Genomic DNA, 21,096 nt, shown 5'->3' with positions numbered 1-21,096 from the left:
CTACATCGGACAAGAGTGCATCAGATGTGTCTGCCTGTTCTCCTAGGGGCTATCGTTCCTGAGGAGCACCTTCCAAGTCGAGCAGCCTTCCATCCGGAAACCGCAGCGTCTGCCGTGAGTACCTCTGCACCGCAGTTTGACTCAATCCCCTGCCAGGCCCCCCCGTCCCCTACTCTCCAGACATTTCCCTCAGGGGCCCCTTCGGGTTAATTTTAAAGGTGGTCTCTCCCGGCCTCCTACTTTTTCCTGTGCCTTACTGAAACACTTTCAGGGTTCGTCTTGTGACCCCAAGCTTCCCTCAGGCAGGCCCGCAGCAACCCACATGTTCACCGCCTAAGACTCCCCTGCTGCTCCGCCTCAGAGCGAAGTCTCCTCCCCAGGCTGGGCCTTCCCTCTATCTCTATCAGTAGCGGATCTCGCACGGGTGTCCCAGACCCTTGTGTCCGTGCTCGATCAGTTGCCCCTGCAGCCTTCCGTAGTAGCCAGCGGGTCGCTAGTAGCTCCGTCCGGGTATTCCATGCAGGCCGCGAAAGATCCAGACGGGAACGCCGGTCTGAGTTCTCTTCTCGGTCCATCTCACCCCACGGTCCTTCTCTGTGGTCGACTTCCCCCTGATCTCCTCCCCGGAGTTAGGTGAGGCCTCGGAGGATAATTTGGGGCCGAAGTTGAACCAAACCATAGCATGAGGGATATGGTTCAAAGCTTCATTGGAGCGTCCAATCTGACCTGTGGCATCAAAGATCCCTCTACGGAACCTGCAGATCAGGCGGTTTCGTTTAGACGGTCTAAACTACCTCCCAAGGGATTCGCTCCTCATCCTGACTCGAGGAGCTTTCTGGCCAGAGAAAGAGAGAATTCGACCAGACGTTCTCAAAGAGGCAAGCGTCTTGGAGTCTCCTATTTCCTTCCTCCGGATCTCATCGCCAACCGGAACGAGAGGCGATAGAGAACGACCTCTCCCTCTGTGGATCCGCCGACTGCTAGACTTGCCACCAACACAGTCCTCACGCTGTCCGGTGGGGCGAATCTGACAGATTCCATCGATAAGATCATGGAATCCTTCGCAAATTCGGTTTTCGAAGCTGCCGCATCATCTCTATGCCCGGCTTTCGCTTCCATTTGGGTTTCGAAGTCTATGCGAAGGGGCTAAACAACTCCGTTGGGGCATTCAAGCCGGAGCTCCACCAGACTGGCTGGCGAAAGTTACCACACAGATTACTCGCTCTGTTTGGCTCAAGGGTCATCAAGAAGTCCCTTACGAGCCTGCCTTTTTCAAGGACCATGTCTTTTCGGTTCCAAGCTGGACTTAAATTATCAAGGACACCACTGGTGGCACCAGTTCTCTTCTTAGGCGGCAACTTCGGTCCTTTCGGCCCTCTTTTTTGTCGTTTTCGCGGCATCTGACTCCTGTTTCGCAACAGCAGAGGCCACAGGCGCGTTAAGAGAAGAAGGTATTCTTCGACTCACTCCTTCCTGGCGTTCCCGCTACTCCTAAGGTGGATTCTCCAGGTCCAGGACTGGAAATTCCACCTAGGCAGGACCCACGACTAGGCCCCAGCCTGTTTCCTAGGCTGGGCAGCCGTTCTCCTGTTCCCCAGGGATGTCTTTGTCTCCTCAACCGAGAACGCATGGGCCAGGGAACTTGTATCCTCTGGAGACAAAATAGATTAATTTCACGGTCCTGGGATCGTTTTCTCTAATCCCAACCTCCAAGAGACCCCGTTCTAGTCCTGGGTTTCTTTACAGCCCCTTGCTTTCCAAGCTGTCGAGAAAGATCAAGGCGGGATGGGTGTCGGTCATTCTGATCGTCCCGGATTGGCCCAGGAGGTCTTGGTTTGCAGACATCGTCAATCTTCTCGCGGACACCCCTGGTGCCTTCCAAACAGACCCAATCTGCTGTCTCAGGGTCCGATCTGCCACCCGAATTATCGGTCGCTCAGTTTAACGGCGTGGCTGTGGACTCCACAGTTTTAAGAGCGTCCGGCCTTTCGGCCCGGATGAGTCACACTATAATCCAGGCTAGGAAGCCTTCGTCTTCTTCCAGGATCTACTATCGTACCTGGAAGGCTTACTTTCGTTTAATGCGAGTCCAACCGCTTTTCACCTATGTCCCTTTTCCCTGCCTTCCATTTGGTTTTCCTTCAGGCAGGACTGGATTCGGGCTTCGCTCTCTTCCCTAAAGGGCCAGTTCCCTGCGCTCTTCTTCCCTTTAAGAAGACTTTATCTTCTCAGCCACAGGTTAAGACCTTCCTTCAAGGAGTAGTCCACGCTGTCCCTCCGCTCAGGGCCTCTGTGGATTCATGGGATTTAAAGGTTGTGTTGGTTGTTCTTAGGGGTTCCCCCCCTTTGAGCCTCTCAGGCAGTTTTCCCTGTCAGTTCTATCTCGGAAAGTGGCTTTTCTCAGGTCCATCTCTTCGATCCGCCGCGTTTTTGAGTTGACAGCCATTTCCTGCCGACCTCCTTTCTTGATTTTTCCACCGGGATAAGGTGGTCCCAGGCCTCCGCCTTCCTTCCTTTCTCGAGGTGGTTTTCATCTTTCCACCTCAACGAGGACTTCGTTCTACCTTCCTTTTGTCCAGCTCCGACTCATCCTCTGGAGCGATCGTTGAACAGGCTGGACCTCGTCAGGGCAGTGAGGATCTCCCTGGCTAGCACGGCCGCTTTCCGAAAGATGGATTCTGTTTTCGCCATCCCTGATGGCGTGCGTAGAGGCCTGCCGGCTTCCAAGGCGACGATTGCTCGCTCGATCAGAATGGCAATTTTGGAAGCTTACCGGGTCAAGCACAGAGGCCCCCCTCCTGAGATGAAGGCTCACTCTACCCGGGCAGTCGGCGCTTCCAGTGCGGTACGTCACAGGGCTTTCGCAGACAGCTTTGCAAAGCGGCAACCTGGTCTTCCATCCACACGTTTCGCCGAACTACGGCGGACTCCAGCCTGGGCAGAAGGATCCTGCAGGCGGCAGTGGTGAGTCCTCTGACCTGATGGAAGTCTGTTTTTCCCACCCCAGGGACTGCTTTGGGACGTCCCATGGTTCCTGTGTCCCCCAATGAAAGGCGATAGAGAAAACAGGATTTTTGGTTGCTTACCGTAAAATCTGTTTCTCGAAGCCTTCATTGGGGGACACAGCACCCTCCCAAGTTGAACAGCTCTGTTTACTGTCTACGTTTGAGTTCTTTGAACACTGAGTGTTTGAAGCTGTTAATCTGTGAAGCGCCATGGATTTTGTTGGCGCTATATAAAGTTTATTATTATTATATTATTCTTTCTCTTTTACACGTTGCTTCTCCTACTGCTTTCTCACTAACTGAATATCTTTCTTCCTGTCGGTGGGGTGTACACTGCAGAGGAGGAGCTAACTTTTTATTTGCATAGTGTCAGCCTCCTAGTGGCAGCAGCATACACCCATGGTTCCTGTGTCCCCCAATGAAGGCTTCGAGAAACAGATTTTACGGTAAGCAACCAAAAATCCTGTTTTTGTTTTTCCTGCCCTTTTCCAAGAACCATACCTTTTCTATTTTTCCGTCCACTTAGCCGTATAAGGCATTGTTTTTCTACAGAACAAGTTGTACTTTTGAATGACACCATTCATTTTATCACGTGATGCACTGGAAAGCAGTAAAAAATTCCAAGTACATTGAAATCGCCATAAAGAGCAATTTCACAAGTTTTTTTTTAATTTTATTTACCATGTTCACTATATGGTAAAAATGACCTGGCAGTATGATTCTCCAGGTCAGTACGATTATGTCAATGCCAAACATGTACCGTATTTTTCAGACTATAAGGCTACTTTCACACTTCCGCCGGTACGGGGCCGTCGCAAACCATCGGCCCAACGTACCGACGGACGTTGTGCTAAATTTAGCACAACGTGGGCAGCGGACGCAGTTTTACAACGCATCCGCTGCCCATTGTGATGAGCAGGGAGGAGGGGGCGGAGTTTCGGCTGCGCATGCGCGGTCGAAAATCGCGGACACGTCGCACAAAAATTGAACGTTTTTTTGTGCCGACGGTCCGCCAAAACACGACGCTTCCGTCGCACGACGGATGCGACGTGTGGCCATACATCGCTAATGCAAGTCTATGGAGAAAAAACGCATCCTGCGGGCAACTTTGCAGGATGCGTTTTTTTCTCCAAAACGACGCATTGCGACGTAGCCCAAACGACGGGAGTGTGAAAATAGCCTAAGACGCAATTTTTTCATCCAAAAATATGGAGTCTGGATATACCGGCTCTAGCTGAGGTGGGGGAGCGGCATCAGTGGAGCAGTGAGTCACAGAGGCAGGAGTCGGCTGCTGCGAGTAGCTCCTGTGCCTGGGCGTGGAGGGCAATGAATATTCATTTCTCTTTAGCATCCTGGTATGATTGGCCCCCATCCCTGTCCTGGTATGAGGGGCCCCATCAGAAAACATGAAACAAAAACCATACCTTCCGGGCACTCCCTCGCAGCATCCTGCTCTGTTGCCAGCAGCTGCTTTATGCTTGTAACCAGCGCATGGCAGGGATGTCATGCACTGCTTGTAAGCCAGTGGGCAGCTGCCGGAATTCTCATTTCTCTGCACACGGGACTATGTGCGTGGAGAGCAGTGAGTATTCATTTCTCTTCAGCACTGCCCACTGTGTCAGCCGGAGCCTTCCTGCTGGCGGTCACTTGTGCCGCTACTAAAGGGAATGAATATTCACCGCATTCCACGCCCATGGGAGTCAAATGTGGTGAATATTAATTTCTCTTAAGTAGCGGCACACTTGACCGGCAGCTGCAGGAAGCCGGCTGCTGAGACTGTGGGCGCTACTGAAGAGCAATGAATACTCACTGCTCTCCACCCACGCAGTGCCAGCGTGCAGAGCAATGAGTATTCCGGCAGCTGCCCACCAGCTTCCAAGTAGCGCATGACGTCCCTGCCATGCATTGCTTACAAGCATAAAGCAGCTGCTGGCAGCAGAGCACGATGCTGCGAGGGAGTGCACAGAAGGCGTGTGTATAATGTTTTTGTTCTTTTTGTTTACTGATGGGGCCCTGCATGCCAGGATGGGGGTGGGGGCCATCATGCAAGGATAAGGATGGGGCCACGCATACTAGGATGAGATGGGGCCCTGCATACCAGGATAAGGATAAGGGAGGCATGTACACCAGGATAGGGATGATGGCCATGCACACCCAGATAGGGATGAGGGAGTCATGCACACCTGCATAGGGATGAGGGAGCCATGCATACCAGGATAGGGATGAGTGGGCCATGCATACCAGGATAATAGGGATGAGGGGGCCATGCATACCAGGGTAGGGATGAGGGGGCCATGCATACCAGGATAGGGATGAGGGGGCCATGCATACCAGGATAGGGATGAGGGAGCCATGCATACCAGGATAGGGATGAGGGAGCCATGCATACCAGGATAGGGATGAGGGGGCCATGCATACCAGGATAGGGATGAGGGGGCCATGCATACCAGGATAGGGATGAGGGGGCCATGCATACCAGGATAGGGATGAGGGGGCCATGCATACCAGGATAGGGATGAGGGGGCCATGCATACCAGGATAGGGATGAGGGGGCCATGCATACCACGATAGGGATGAGGGGGCCATGCATACCAGAATAGGGATGAGTGGACCATGCATACCACGATAGGGATGAGGGGCCATGCATACCAGAATAGGGATGAGGGGGCCATGCATACCAGGATAGGGATGAGGGGGCCATGCATACCAGAATAGGGATGAGGGGGCCATGCATACCAGGATAGGGATGAGGGGGTCATGCATACTAGAAGGATGACTGGGCCATGTGTATCAGGATGGGGATGCGGGACCATATATACCAGGATAGGGAATATTAAGTACGGAATTGACAACCTTTTCTGCTTCAATTTTTTTTTCCTAATTTCCTTTTCTAAAACCTTGGTACTTTTTATTTAAGTGGTGTTAAAAAAAACCTTTGCTTGTGTTGCTATTTTCCGAGACCCATAACACTTTTAATTCTCTGGATATATGGAGCTGTGTGAGGATTTATTTTTTGCACCTTTTGATTTTTTTTCTCTTTGCACCATTTACTGATCGGATTAATTTAGCTTATATTTTGATAGATTGAACTTTTACGCAGCGATACCAAATACTGTATATACTCGAGTATAAGCCGAGATTTTCAGCCCATTTTTTTTAGGCTGAAAGTGCCATCTCGACTCGAGTCATTGTCCCAGGGGGGTCGGCGGGGGAGCGGCGGCTGTGACATACTCACCTGCTCCCAACGCGGTCCCTGGTTCTCCGGGCGCTGACAGCTTCTTCCAGTGTTGAGCGGTCACATGGTACCGCTCATTACAGTAATGAATATGGACCCGACTCCACTCACATAGGGGTGGAGCCGCATATTCATTACTGTAATGAGCGGTAACGGTGACCGCGCAACGCTGGAAGAAGCTGTCCGCGCCCGGAGAACCAGGGATGTGCAGGTACCGCGTCGGGAGCAGGTGAGTATAATGGGGAAGGGGAGCACTGCGCGATATTCACCTGTCCTCGTTCCGGCACCGCTCCGTCTTACACGTCCTCTGCAGTGACGCTCAGGTCAGAGGGCGCGATGACATGATTAGTTTGCGCCCTCTGCCTGAATGTTAGTGCAGAGGATGCGGAAGACACATCGGCGCCGGAACGAGGACAGGTGAATATTTCAAGTACCGGGGGCCTGAGCGACGAGAGGTGAGTATGTTGTTTTGTTTTTTTTTTCTTTAATTGCAGCAACAGCATATGGGGCAAATGTGTCTATGGAGCATCTTATGGGGCCATAATCACCATTTGTGGCGCATTATATTGGGCAAATAACTTTATGGAGCATCTTTTGGGGCCATAATCACCATTTGTGGAGCGTTATATGGGGCAAATATCTTTATGGAGCATCTTATGGGGCTATAATACCCATTTGTGGAGCATTATATTGGGCAAATATCTTTATGGAGCATCTTATGGGGCCATAATCATCATTTGTGGAGCACTATATTGGGCAAATATCTTTATGGAGCCATAATCAGCATTTGTGCAGCATTATATGGGACAAATATCTCTATGGAGCATTTATGGGGCCATAATGAGCATTTGTGCAGCATTGTATGGGGCAAATGTCTGTATGGAGCATCTTATGGGGCCATAATCAACGTTTATGCAGCATTATATTTGTCAAATGTCTCTATGGAGCATCTTATGGGACCCTTATTAAAGGTAACCTGTCACCCCCAAAATGGAAGTTGAGCTAAGCCCACCGGCATCGGGGGCTTATCTACAGCATTCTGTAATGTATCCTGAAAGATGAGAAAAAGAGGTTATATTACACTCACTCAGGGGCTGTCCGGTCCGATGGGCATCATGGTCTGCTCCGGGGCCTCCTATCTTCAGAGGATGACGTCCTCATCTTGTCTTCACGCTGCGGCTCCGGCGCAGGTGTACTTTGTCTGCCCTGTTGAGGGCAGAGCAAAGTACTGCAGTGCGCAGGCGCCGGGCCTCTCTGACCTTTCCCGGCGCCTGCGCACTGCAGTACTTTGCTCTACCTTCAACAGGGCAGACAAATTACGCCTGCGCCGAAGCTTCGGCATGAAGACAAGAAGAGGACATAATCGTAAGAAGGTGGGAGGCCCCGGACCGGACTGCGACACCCATCGGATCGGACCGCCCCCCAAGGTGAGTATAATCTAACCTCTTTTTCTCATCTTTCAGGTTACATCGGGGGCTTATCTACAGCATTCTAGAATGTTGTAGATAAGCCCCTGATGCCGGTGGGCTTAACTCAACTTCTATTTTGGGGGTGACAGGTTCCCTTTAACCTTTATGTAGTACTGTATGGGGCAAATGCGTCTATGGAGCATCTTATGGGGCCATTTTGGGGCCCACTTTTCTTCTTTGCATGCAGCGGTGACTTGAACTTATTTCAGCGTGAGCACCCGATATCCTATTTTGCTTCTTGGTATGCGAGTCTTTTTTATTAGGTAATAGAACCAGCTGGTAGTGCGTTTCTTTTTTCTGTTTTTGGATTTATATTCTAGAATACCGGATGCGTTAGAATCGGGCCACAATCTAGTATTTTAATATGGAGCATCTTATGGGGCCCATCATAAACTGTATGGATCATCTTATGGGGCTCCTGATTCAATATGGATATTCAAAAACACTTAACCTACTGATAGCTCAATTAATTTTACTTTTATTGGTACCTATTTTTATTTTTGAAATTTACCGGTAGCTGCTGCATTTTCCACCCTAGGCTTATACTCGAGTCATTAAAGGGAACCTGTCACCCCGTTTTTTGAGATTGAGATATAAATACTGTTAAATAGGGCCTGCGCTGTGTGTTACTATAGTGTATGTAGTGTACCCCGATTCCCCACCTATGCTGAGAAATAACTTACCAAAGTCGCCGTTTTCGCCTGTCAATCAGGCTGGTCAGGTCGGGAGGGCGTGTTCACAGCGCTGGTTCTTCCTCAGCTTTACGTTGGTGGCGTAGTGGTGTGCGCCTGTTGAAGTGACTAATCCACTGTGGGCACGTGAACAAGCAGCGCGCGCTCTGCGCTGTCATCCTTTTCGTCGGTGGGGGCGGCCATCTTCCTGGGGCCGCACGTGCGCAGATCGAGTGCTCTGCTGCACGGGGCTTCAGGAAAATGGCCGCGGGATGCCGCGCGTGCGCATTAGAGATCGCGGCGGCCATTTTCCCAAAGCCGAGTTTGCATCTCGGCTTTGGGAAAATGGCCGCCGCGATCTCTAATGCGTACGCGCGGCATCCCGCGGCCATTTTCCTGAAGCCCCGTGCAGCAGAGCACTCAATCTGCGCACGCCCGGCCCCAGGAAGATGGCCGCCCCACCAACGAAAGGGAAGACAGCGCAGATCGCGCGCTGCTTGTTCACGTGCCCACAGTGGATTAGTCACCTCAACATGCGGACACCACTACGCCACCAACGTAAAGCTGAGGAAGAACCAGCGCTGTGAACACGCCCTCCCGACCTGACCAGCCTGATTGACAGGCGAAAACGGCGACTTTGGTAAGTTATTTCTCAGCATAGGTGGGGAATCGGGGTACACTACATACACTATAGTAACACACAGCGCAGGCCCTATTTAACAGTATTTATATCTCAATCTCAAAAAACGGGGGTGACAGGTTCCCTTTAAGTTTTCCCAGTTTTTTGTGGCAAAATTAGGGGGGGTCGGCTTATACTCAAGTATATACGGTAAGTTATATTTTTTTATTTTGCTTTAATTGCTTTATTTTTAATGTTTGTGGGTTTTTTATTTTTTAAATTTTTTTACTTTTTTTATTCTTTAGATTCTACTGTATCTAATAGTCCCCTTAGGGAACTTGAAGCTACTATCGTATGGTCGCTTGTGCTATACATAGCCATGCATCATCAATGCATCTCCCAATCTCTTCATACCATGCACTGTCCTCCCTCCCCCACTGCATCTAGTTCACTCTCTGACTTTGAACCAGTTACAGAAGAAGAACTAAGCAAGCTCCTTGCATCCTCTCGCCCAACCACTTGCACCAGTGACCCCATTCCGTCACATCTCCTCCAGTCCCTTTCCCCGGCTGTCACCTCTCACCTAACAAAAATATTCAACCTTTCCCTCACTTCCGGTATTTTTCCCTCCTCATTTAACCCCTTCCCGACCCATGACGCCACGTAGGCGTCATGAAAGTCGGTGCCATTCCGACCCATGACGCCTATGCGGCGTCATGGAAAGATCGCGTCCCTGCAGATCGGGTGAAAGGGTTAACTCCCATTTCACCCGATCTGCAGGGACAGGGGGAGTGGTAGTTTAGCCCAGGGGGGGTGGCTTCACCCCCTCGTGGCTACGATCGCTCTGATTGGCTGTTGAAAGTGAAACTGCCAATCAGAGCGATTTGTAATATTTCACCCATTATAACGGGTGAAATATTACAATCCAGCCATGGCCGATGCTGAAATATCATCGGCCATGGCTGGAAATACTAGTGTGCCCCCACCCCACCCCTCCGATCGCCCCCCCACCCCCCCGATCTGGCCGGTACACTGCTCCGGCTCCCCTCCGTCCTGTGCTCCGCTCCCCCCCCGTGCTCGTGCCCGCTCCCCCCGTGCTCCAATCACCCCCCCTGCACTCCGATCCACCCCCCCCCCGTGCTCCGTTCCACCCCCCCGTGCTCCATTCCAGCCCCCCCGTGCTCCGTTCCACGCCCCCCGCGCTCCGTTCCACCCCTCCCGCGCTCCGATTCCCCCCCCCGTGCTCCGATCCCCCCCCCCGTGGTCCCCCCCCACCCTATCATACTTACCGATCCAGCCGTGGTCCCGTCCTTCTTCTCCCGGGCGCCGCCATCTTCCAAAATGGCGGGCGCATGCGCAGTGCGCCCGCCGAATCTGCCGGCCGGCAGATTCGTTCCAAAGTGCATTTTGATCACTGAGATATAATCTATCTCAGTGATCAAAATAAAAAAAATAATAAATGACCCCCCCCCTTTGTCACCCCCATAGGTAGGGACAATAAAAAAATAAAGAAATTTTTTTTTTTCCACTGTTAGAATAGGGTTAGGGGTAGGGGTAGGGTTAGGGTTAGGGGTAGGGTTAGGGTTAGGGGTAGGGTTAGGGGTAGGGGTAGGGTTAGGGGTAGGGTTAGGGGTAGGGTTAGGGGTAGGGTTAGGGTTAGGGCTAGGGTTAGGGTTAGGAATGTGCACACGTATTCTGGTCCTCTGCGGATTTTTCCGCTGCGGATTTGATAAATCCGCAGTGCTAAACCGCTGCGGATTTATGGCGGATTTACCACGTTTTTTTCTGCGCATTTCACTGCGGTTTTACAATTGCGATTTTCTATTGGAGCAGTTGTAAAACCGCTGCGGAATCCGCACAAAGAAGTGACATGCTGCGGAATGTAAACCGCTGCGTTTCCGTGCAGTTTTTCCGCAGCATGTGTACAGCGATTTTTGTTTCCCATAGGTTTACATTGAACTGTAAACTCATGGGAAACTGCTGCGGATCCGCAGCGTTTTCCGCAGCGTGTGCACATACCTTTAGAATTAGGCTATGTGCACACGGTGCGGATTTGGCTGCGGATTCGCAGCAGTGTTCCATCAGGTTTACAGTACCATGTAAACATATGAAAAACCAAATCCGCTGTGCCCATGGTGCGGAAAATACCGCGCGGGAACGCTGCGTTGTATTTTCCGCAGCATGTCAATTCTTTGTGCGGATTCCGCAGCGTTTTACACCTGTTCCTCAATAGGAATCCGCAGGTGAAATCCGCACAAAAAACACTGGAAATCCGCGGAAAATCCGCAGGTAAAACACAGTGCCTTTTACCTGCAGATTTTTCAAAAATGGTGCGGAAATATCTCACACGAATCCGCAACGTGGGCACATAGCCTTAGGGTTAGGGTTGGAATTAGGGTTGTGGTTATGGTTAGGGGTGTGTTGGGGTTAGGGTTGTGGTTAGGGGTGTGTTGCGGTTAGGGCTGTGATTAGGGTTATGGCTACAGTTGGGATTAGGGTTAGGGGTGTGTTGGGGTTAGTGTTGGAGGTAGAATTGAGGGGTTACCACTGTTTAGGCACATCAGGGGTCTCCAAACGCAACATGGCGCCACCATTGATTCCAGCCAATCTCGTATTCAAAAAGTCAAATGGTGCTCCCTCACTTCCGAGCCCTGACGTGTGCCCAAACAGTGGTTTACCCCCACATATGGGGTACCAGCATACTCAGGACAAACTGCGCAACAATTACTGGGGTCCAATTTCTCCTGTTACCCTTGTGAATCTAAAAAAATGCTTGCTAAAACATAATTTTTGAGGAAAGAAAAATGATTTTTTATTTTCACGGCTCTGCGTTGTAAACGTCTGTGAAGCACTTGGGGGTTCAAAGTGCTCACCACATATCTAGATAAGTTCCTTGGGGGGTCTAGTTTCTAAAATGGGGTCACTTGTGGGGGGTTTCTACTGTTTAGGCACACCAGGGGCTCTGCAAACGCAACGTGACACCCGCAGACCATTCCATCAAAGTCTGCATTTCAAAAGTCACTACTTCCCTTCTGAGCCCCGACGTGTGCCCAAACAGTGGTTTACCCCCACATATGGGGTATCAGCGTACTCAGGAGAAACTGGACAACAACTTTTGGGGTCCAATTTCTCCTGTAACCCTTGGGAAAATAAAAAATTCTGGGCTAAATAATTATTTTTGAGGAAAGAAAACGTATTTATTATTTTCACGGCTCTGCATTATAAACTTCTATGAAGCACTTGGGGGTTCAAAGTGCTCACCACACATCTAGATAAGTTCCTTTCAGGGTCTAGTTTCCAAAATGGGGTCACTTGTGGGGGGTTTCTACTGTTTAGGCACATCAGGGGCTCTGCAAACGCAACGTGACGCCCGCAGAGCATTCCATCAAAGTCTGCATTTCAAAACGTCACTACTTCAATTCCAAGCCCCGGCATGTGCCCAAACAGTAGTTTACCCCCACATATGGGGTATCACCGTACTCAGGAGAAACTGGACAACAAATATTGGGGTCAAATTTCTCCTGTTACCCTTGGGAAAATTAAAAAATTCTGGGCTAAATAATTATTTTTGAGGAAAGAAAACGTATTTATTATTTTCACGGCTCTGCATTATAAACTTCTATGAAGCACTTGGGGGTTCAAAGTGCTCACCACACATCTAGATAAGTTCCTTTCAGGGTCTAGTTTCCAAAATGGGGTCACTTGTGGGGGGTTTCTACTGTTTAGGCACATCAGGGGCTCTGCAAACGCAACGTGACGCCCGCAGAGCATTCCATCAAAGTCTGCATTTCAAAACGTCACTACTTCAATTCCAAGCCCCGGCATGTGCCCAAACAGTAGTTTACCCCCACATATGGGGTATCACCGTACTCAGGAGAAACTGGACAACAAATATTGGGGTCAAATTTCTCCTGTTACCCTTGGGAAAATTAAAAAATTCTGGGCTAAATAATTATTTTTGAGGAAAGAAAACGTATTTATTATTTTCACGGCTCTGCATTATAAACTTCTATGAAGCACTTGGGGGTTCAAAGTGCTCACCACACATCTAGATAAGTTCCTTTGGGGGTCTAGTTTCCAAAATGGGGTCACTTGTGGGGGGTTTCTACTGTTAAGCCACATCAGGGGCTCTGCAAACGCAACGTGACGCCCACAGAGCATTCCATCAAAGTCTGCATTTCAAAACGTCACTACTTCACTTCCGAGCCCCGGCATGTGCCCAAACAGTGGTTTACCCCCACATATGGGGTATCAGCGTACTCAGGAGAAACTGGACAACAACTTTTGGGGTCAAATTTCTCCTGTTACCCTTGGGAAAATAAAAAATTGCAGGCTAAAAGATCATTTTTGAGAAAATATTTTTTTTTTTTATTTTCATGGCTCTGCGTTATAAACTTCTGTGAAGCACTTGGGGGTTCAAAGTCCTCACCACACATCTAGATTAGTTCCTTTGGGGGTCTAGTTTCTAAAATGGTGTCATTTCTGGGGGATCTCCAATGTTTAGGCACACAGGGGCTCTCCAAACGTGACATGGTGTCCGCTAATGATTGGAGCTAATTTTCCATTTAAAAAGCCAAATGGCGTGCCATCCCTTCCGAGCCCTGCCGTGCGCCCAAACAGTGGTTTACCCCCACATATGGGGTATCAGCGTACTCAGGACAAACTGGACAACAATATTTGGGGTCCAATTTCTCCTATTATCCTTGGCAAAATAGGAAATTCCAGGCTAAAAAATCATTTTTGAGGAAAGAAAAATTATTTTTTATTTTCATGGCTCTGCGTTATAAACTTCTGTGAAGCACCTGGGGGTTTAAAGTGCTCAATATGCATCTAGATAAGTTCCTTGGGGGGTCTAGTTTCCAAAATGGGGTCACTTGTGGGGGAGCTCCAATGTTTAGGCACACAGGGGCTCTCCAAACGCGACATGGTGTCCGCTAACAATTGGAGCTAATTTTCCATTCAAAAAGTCAAATGGCACGCCTTCTCTTCCGAGCCCTGCCGAGTGCCCAAACAGTGGTTTACCCCCACATATGAGGTATCGGCGTACTCGGGAGAAATTGCCCAACAAATTTTATGATCCATTTTATCCTACTGCCCATGTGAAAATGAGAAAATTGAGGCGAAAAGAATTTTTTTGTGAAAAAAAATTACTTTTTCATTTTTACAGATCAATTTATGAAGCACCTGAGGGTTTAAAGTGCTCACTAGGCATCTAAATTAGTTCCTTGGGGGGTCTAGTTTCCAAAATGGGGTCACTTGTGGGGGAGCGCCAATGTTTAGGCACACAGGAGCTATCCAAACGCGACATGGTGTCCGCTAACGATGGAAATAATTTTTCATTCAAAAAGTCAAATGGCGCTCCTTCCCTTCCGAGCCTTACCATGTGCCCAAACAGTGGTTTACCTCCACATGTGAGGTATTGGTGTACTCAGGAGAAATTGCCCAACACATTTTAGGATCCATTTTATCCTGTTGCCCATGTGAAAATGAAAAAATTGAGGCTAAAAGAATTTTTTTGTGAAAAAAAAGTACTTTTTCATTTTTACGAATCAATTTGTGAAGCACCTGGGGGTTCAAAGTGCTCACTATGCATCTAGATAAGTTCCTTGGGGCGTCTAGTTTCCAAAATGGGGTCACTTGTGGGGGAGCTCCAATTTTTAGGCACACGGGGGCTCTCCAAACGTGACATGGTGTCCGCTAAAGAGTGGAGCCAATTTTTGATTCAAAAAGTCAAATGGCGCTCCTTCCCTTCCAAGCCCTGCCGTGCGCCAAAACAGTGGTTTACCCCCACATATGAGGTATCAGCGTACTCAGGACAAATTGGACAACAACGTTCGTGGTTCAGTTTCTCCTTTTACCATTGGGAAAATAAAAAAATTGTTGCTAAAAGATAATTTTTGTGACTAAAAAGTTAAATGTTCATTTTTTCCTTCCATGTTGCTTCTGCTGCTGTGAAGCACCTGAAGGGTTAATAAACTTCTTGAATGTGGTTTTGAGTACCTTGAGGGGTGCAGTTTTTAGAATGGTGTCACTTTTGGGTATTTTCAGCCATATAGACCCCTCAAACTGACTTCAAATGTGAGGTGGTCCCTAAAAAAAATGGTTTTGTAAATTTCGTTGTAAAAATGACAAATCGCTGGTCGAATTTTAACCCTTATAACTTCCTAACAAAAAAAAATTTTGTTTCCAAAATTGTGCTGATGTAAAGTAAACATGTGGGAAATGTTATTTATTAACTATTTTGTGTCACATATCTCTCTGGTTTAACAGAATAAAAATTCAAAATGTGAAAATTGCGAAATTTTCAAAATTTTCGCCAAATTTCCGTGTTTATCACAAATAAATGCAGAATTTATTGACCTAAATTTACCACTAACATGAAGCCCAATATGTCACGAAAAAACAATCTCAGAACCGCTAGGATCCGTTGAAGCGTTCCTGAGTTATTACCTCATAAAGGGACACTGGTCAGAATTGCAAAAAACGGCAAGGTCTTTAAGGTCAAAATAGGCTGGGTCTTGAAGGGGTTAAGCATGCCATCATACATCCATTACTTAAAAAACCATCCCTCGACCAAAACTGTGCCGCTAATTATAGACCTGTCTCTAATCTTCCCTTCATCTCTAAACTCCTCGAACGCCTGGTCCACTCCCGTCTTACCCGCTATCTCTCAGATAACTCTCTTCTAGACCCTCTTCAATCTGGCTTCCGCTCTTTACACTCTACTGAAACTGCCCTCACTAAAGTTTCTAATGACCTACTAACAGCTAAATCTAATGGTCACTACTCCATGCTTATTCTCTTGGATCTCTCTGGAGCATTCGATACTGTGGATCATCAGCTCCTCCTCACTATGCTCCGCTCCATCGGCCTCAAGGACACCGTTCTCTCCTGGTTCTCCTCTATCTCTCTGACCGATCCTTCACTGTATGTTTTGCTGGTTCCTCCTCCTCTCACCTTCCCCTTACTGTTGGGGTTCCTCAAGGATCAGTCCTAGGCCCCCTTCTCTTCTCTTTGTATACTGCCCCTATTGGACAAACAATCAGTAGATTTGGTTTCCAGTACCATCTCTATGCTGATGACACCCAATTATACACTTCTGCTCCTGATATCTCGCCTGCCTTATTAGAAAACACCAGTGATTGTCTTACCGCTGTTTCTAACATCATGTCCTCCCTCTATCTGAAACTAAACCTGTCAAAAACTGAACTCCTCGTGTTCTCTCCTTCTACTAACCTACCTTTGCCTGACATTGCCATCTCCGTGTGCGGTTCCACCATTACTCCAAAGCAACATGCCCGCTGCCTTGGGGTCATCCTTGATTCTGACCTTTCATTCACCCCCCACATCCGATCACTGGCTCGCTCTTCTTATCTGCATCTCAAAAACATTTCTAGAATTCGCCCTTTTCTTACTTTCAACTCTGCAAAAACTCTTACTGTTTCACTTATTCATTCTCGTCTGGACTATTGTAACTCTCTACTAATCGGCCTCCCTCTTACCAAACGCTCCCCGCTCCAATCTGTCCTGAATGCTGCTGCCAGGATCATATTCCTCACCAATCGGTACACCGATGCCTCTACCTTGTGCCAGTCATTACACTGGTTACCCATCCACTCCAGAATCCAGTACAAAACTACTACCCTCATCCACAAAGCACTCCATGGCTCAGCACCACCCTATATCTCCTCTCTGGTCTCGGTCTACCACCCTACCCGTGCCCTCCGCTCCGCTAATGACCTCAGGTTAGCATCCTCAATAATCAGAACCTCCCACTCCCGTATCCAAGACTTTACACGTGCTGCGCCGATTCTTTGGAATGCACTACCTAGGTTAATGCGATTAATCCCCAATCCCCACAGTTTTAAGCGTGCCCTAAAAACTCATTTGTTCAGACTGGCCTACGGCCTCAATGCATTAATGTAAGGATCCCTGTGTGGCCTATTTAAAAAAAAAAAAAAAAATTATTCTCATTCACTTTATGCAGTTAATAGCCCTCTGTGTGTGTACTGTTACATACTTAGGCAGTTAACTGGTTCATGCAGCTTTACATGAACACCCGAGCCTTACACTATGGCTGGTCCGAATAACTATAGCATTTGTTACCATCCACCTCTCGTGTCTCCCCTTTTCCTCATAGTTTGTAAGCTTGCGAGCAGGGCCCTCATTCCTCCTGGTATCTGTTTTGAACTGTATTCCTGTTATGCTGTAATGTCTATTGTCTGTGCAAGTCCCCTCTATAATTTGTAAAGCGCTGCGGAATATGTTGGCGCTATATAAATAAAAATTATTATTATTAATGCTATGTATAGTAAAAATCACAATCTCCTGTGAACACCAGCTACCGGTTGGCTTTCACAGGAGAATTGACATGACGAGTATGGAGGACTTACTAGACCTCCGGCTGTCATGGCATCCCATCGGGGCCCCTCGATCCTTACTTTTTTATATCCGTGCTGACAACAAAAACAATGTTGAAAGGAAGTAGTCAAGTGTGCACTAATATAAGATATAATTTACTCCAAATTATGAATGTAATACTTTACCCATTCGTTTTAGGTTCATGCTGAAATAACAGCAGTTTTAAAGCACGATGATCCAAGGGTTCGACGTCTACAAGACAATGCCTCTGATCTTAGCCAGCTCAGTACTCAAACCGTCTTTTCAATGCTCGATCATCTTACTCAGTGGGCAAGGGAGAGACTTCAAGCAATTCATGCTGAGAAAAGCAACGTCAAAGGTGCTGGTCGTGGAGAAATAAAGGGTTAGTTATATTTGTAGGGCATGTACCAAGTTATTACTACATTATTAGTGGTGTAAGAAAAGTATAGAAGCGGAGAACAGGATGATTATTCATCCTCTATACTATGGTGCAATTTTTCAATAAGTTTGTAACAGCACACATATGTAACTGTACAGTCGGGAAACAAAAGCCAAATGCTTCCCGAGAGAGCTGGAATGGTTTTTATTGTTGTTGTTTTTTTGGTAGATGGAAGTATTTTGCAGCATAACAGAAGTTGGAATGACCTTTGTAATGTAACATGTTATGATTTTTGGTTAAGTCTGAGACCCCCCCACCAACAATGAGACAAAAGGGCTCGGCTAAGTACTATGCCCTTTTATTTCTGAACAGTCTTCCTTGGTTTCCATTGTCACTTACATTGTATGTACACTACAAAAAAAACTAGCTTGACAAGCACCTCCTAAAAATGGAGTAAGTGACTGTCTCCCGTTTTGCCCGAGTTCTTCTTTGATCTTTGAAAGAATTTTTTAGATTAGATCTTAAAAAGAGAGCGCAAACGGGTTGTTGTGCGCTGCCGTGAAAGAATGGAAGATGCCAGTCCAGTAGCATGGGGTTTATTCATCAACGCTTTCAATGATGATCTGATCATCGCCTGTATGTAGCAGAGCCAATCGGATTATGGCAGCTTCTAGTCTCCCATAGAGATTATTGAAGCATGCCAAAAGTAAAAATAAAATGTTTTTAAAAGATATATAAAAAGTATATATGTATATAAAAGTTCAAATCACCCCCCTTTTGCTCCATTCAAAATAAAACAATTTAAAAAAGAGTCAAACGTACACATATTTGGTATCACTGCCTTCAGTATCACCCGATCTATTAATATAAAAAAAGAATTAACCACATCGCTAAACAGCAAAATGAGGAAAAAAGTCAAAATGACAGAATTAATTTTTTTTGGTTGCATCAACATTGCATTAAAATGCAATAACAGGTGATCAAAAGATCGTATCTGCGCCAAAATGGTATCATTAAAAACAGCAGCTCTGTGCACAAAAAATAAGCCCTCACCCAACCAGACATCACAAAAAATGGAGACACTACGGGTATTGGAAAATGGCATTTTTTTTTTCCTATCGCCACGACAGCACCCCTACGAGAGAGGGGATCCGCCCACCTTCCGGACAGGAACCTACAGGATTTAAAGGGGCGGTCCCCCTCACCACTCCAGTTTGGGTTCCTGTCCGGACGGCGGGAGCCTGCAGGATCAGCAGTCTTACCCGGGCCTCCATGCCTCCGCGCGGTGTCTTTTAGGAACGGCGGAATCGGGGGTTCGGAAGCAGCGTCGGGGGTGTCCTGCGTGCAGACCCCCCCCTCGTCTGGCCATGAGGAGCGCGTCCCAGGAGTCGGGCAGTGCCGTCCTGGTCCGCGGTTGAGCGCGGTGTGCAGCGTCCACACCGGCGCTGGTGAACCCGGAAGTAGTTGGTACGCTTCCGGGGTAAGCCGGGGGAGGAGCGCTGCAGCGCTGTAAAAGAGCGACGCCTAGGATAGGAGGCGCGCAACCATGTCCTCAGTAGGGGACGCCGAGCACCCTCATGGAGAGGGAACGGAACAGCGCAGTAAGAGCGGTAGTGGCCGCTCAAGGAGAAGCAGCAGCAGCGTGGTACGGGGGCAGCAGCGTCCGAGCGCCCCAGCGTCACATTTGGATCCTACTCCTCCAGAACCGGTATTCACAGGATCAGCCTTATGGTGAGTGTTAAATCAGACACCTGGTGCTGATATGGTCTGTTATTTGTGCTTTGTTTTAGGGAAAAAAGACCACAAAATCTAAGCACAAGCAATGTGCTCTATGCATGACACCAATGCCTGACAGTTATACCAAAAGGCTGTGTCAGGCGTGCATATCTCAGACCTTAGAAGAGGAAGCTCCCCTTCGGTCATCAGACCTTAGAGCGGTCATCAGGGAAGAAATTAGCTATTCCCTTAGAGGCAGCCGCCAGGAAAGGTCGGGCAGGGACATATCGCCAGGATCTAGCCTGTCCCTGCAAGAAGGGGAATGTTCCCGCTCCTCATCTCCATCCTCCTCAGATGAAGAGGGAAGGCCTTGTTTCTCGGTGGACAACATGGACATGTTAGTTAAAGGAGTCCGAGCTACCATGGGTGTTGCAGAGAGCAAGGAACCAAGGTCCGCACAGGACATAATGTTTGCGGGCTTGTGCCAGAGGAGTCGTAAGGCGTTCCCGGTGGTGGATACGGTTAAGACTCTTATAAAAAGAGAATGGGATAAGCAGGATAAAGGTTTCCTTCCATCATCAGCTAAAAGAAGGTATCCCTTTGAAGATAATGAGCTGGCAGAGTGGATGAAAGTCCCGAAAGTGGATGCAGCGGTGGCTTCTACATCTAAAGCCGGTACCTTGCCGCTGGAGGACGTGGGCCTTCTGAAAGACCCATCAGATAGGAAGGCGGACATGTTTTTGAGGAAAGTATGGGAATCAACTGCAGGGGCGTTCAAACCTGCTATCTCTAGCACGTGTACGGCTAGATCCATCATGGTGTGGATATCCCAACTGGAAGAACAGCTGAAGTCCAAGGTGCCCAGAGACAAGATGTTGAACTCACTTTCGCAAATACGTGAAGGGGTGGCGTATTTAGCGGACGCGTCAGTGGATTCTTTAAAATTGGCGGCAAGATCAGCAGGTCTCTCAAATGCTGCTCGCCGAGCCCTATGGCTTAAGACCTGGAAAGGGGATGCCCAGGCGAAAGCTAAACTGTGTACAATGCCGTGTAGGGGTGAGTACCTGTTTGGCCCGGTATTGGATGATATCCTAGCTAAGGCTGAGGATAGGAAGAAAGGTTTTCCTAAAGCTTTCAATCCTACCTTTAGGAATACCTTCAGGAGACGCTTCCAATACCGAAGACCTTACCACAACCGAGACTGGGAACCATCAGACCCAAAAAAGAAAGGTTCGAACTTTAACGCTTCGTCATCTTCCTCAAGAAGAAGAAGAAACTATCGTTAATAGAGATCTTCCAGTAGGGGGCAGATTAAAATACTTCCATGCTCAATGGGCCAAAATAACTTCGAGCAATTGGGTTCTAGGTATAATCAATTCAGGGTTAAAATTAGAGTTCCGGGAAAGACCTTCTGAATTTTATATCTTAACTGCCCCTGATTCCTTAGACCAACAAAAGGCCCTTGAAAAAGAGGTCCAAATGCTAAGACGGAAGAAAGTCATAGTGGAGGTTCCAAAACATCAACAGGGGAAAGGGTTCTATTCCCCTTTATTTTTAATCTCCAAGCCAGATGGATCCTTTAGAACCATCATAAACTTACGGAGATTAAACAAACATCTA

At 48.0% G+C, this 21,096-nt stretch overlaps 1 protein-coding gene across 2 annotated transcripts in view; it reads left to right on the top strand.

The window, feature by feature from the left end:
• The window catches only part of ATR (ATR serine/threonine kinase), a 251,380-nt gene that overhangs the window by 90,396 nt on the left and 139,888 nt on the right, over positions 1-21,096 (top strand). Inside the window, exon 27 of one of the 2 annotated variants that reach the window (XM_069727562.1) lies at positions 17,559-17,739. In XM_069727562.1, coding sequence (XP_069583663.1) covers positions 17,559-17,739 — 181 coding nt within the window. Of the gene's footprint in view, positions 1-17,558; positions 17,764-21,096 lie in introns of both variants that reach the window. The other variant, XM_069727561.1, reaches the window with a different exon arrangement.

This window comes from Ranitomeya imitator, chromosome 5 (genome assembly GCF_032444005.1).
Source record: "Ranitomeya imitator isolate aRanImi1 chromosome 5, aRanImi1.pri, whole genome shotgun sequence".
Classification (NCBI taxonomy): domain Eukaryota; kingdom Metazoa; phylum Chordata; class Amphibia; order Anura; family Dendrobatidae; genus Ranitomeya; species Ranitomeya imitator.
Note: the sequence above shows the minus strand (reverse complement) of the source record. Positions and strands in the feature narration are given on the sequence as shown.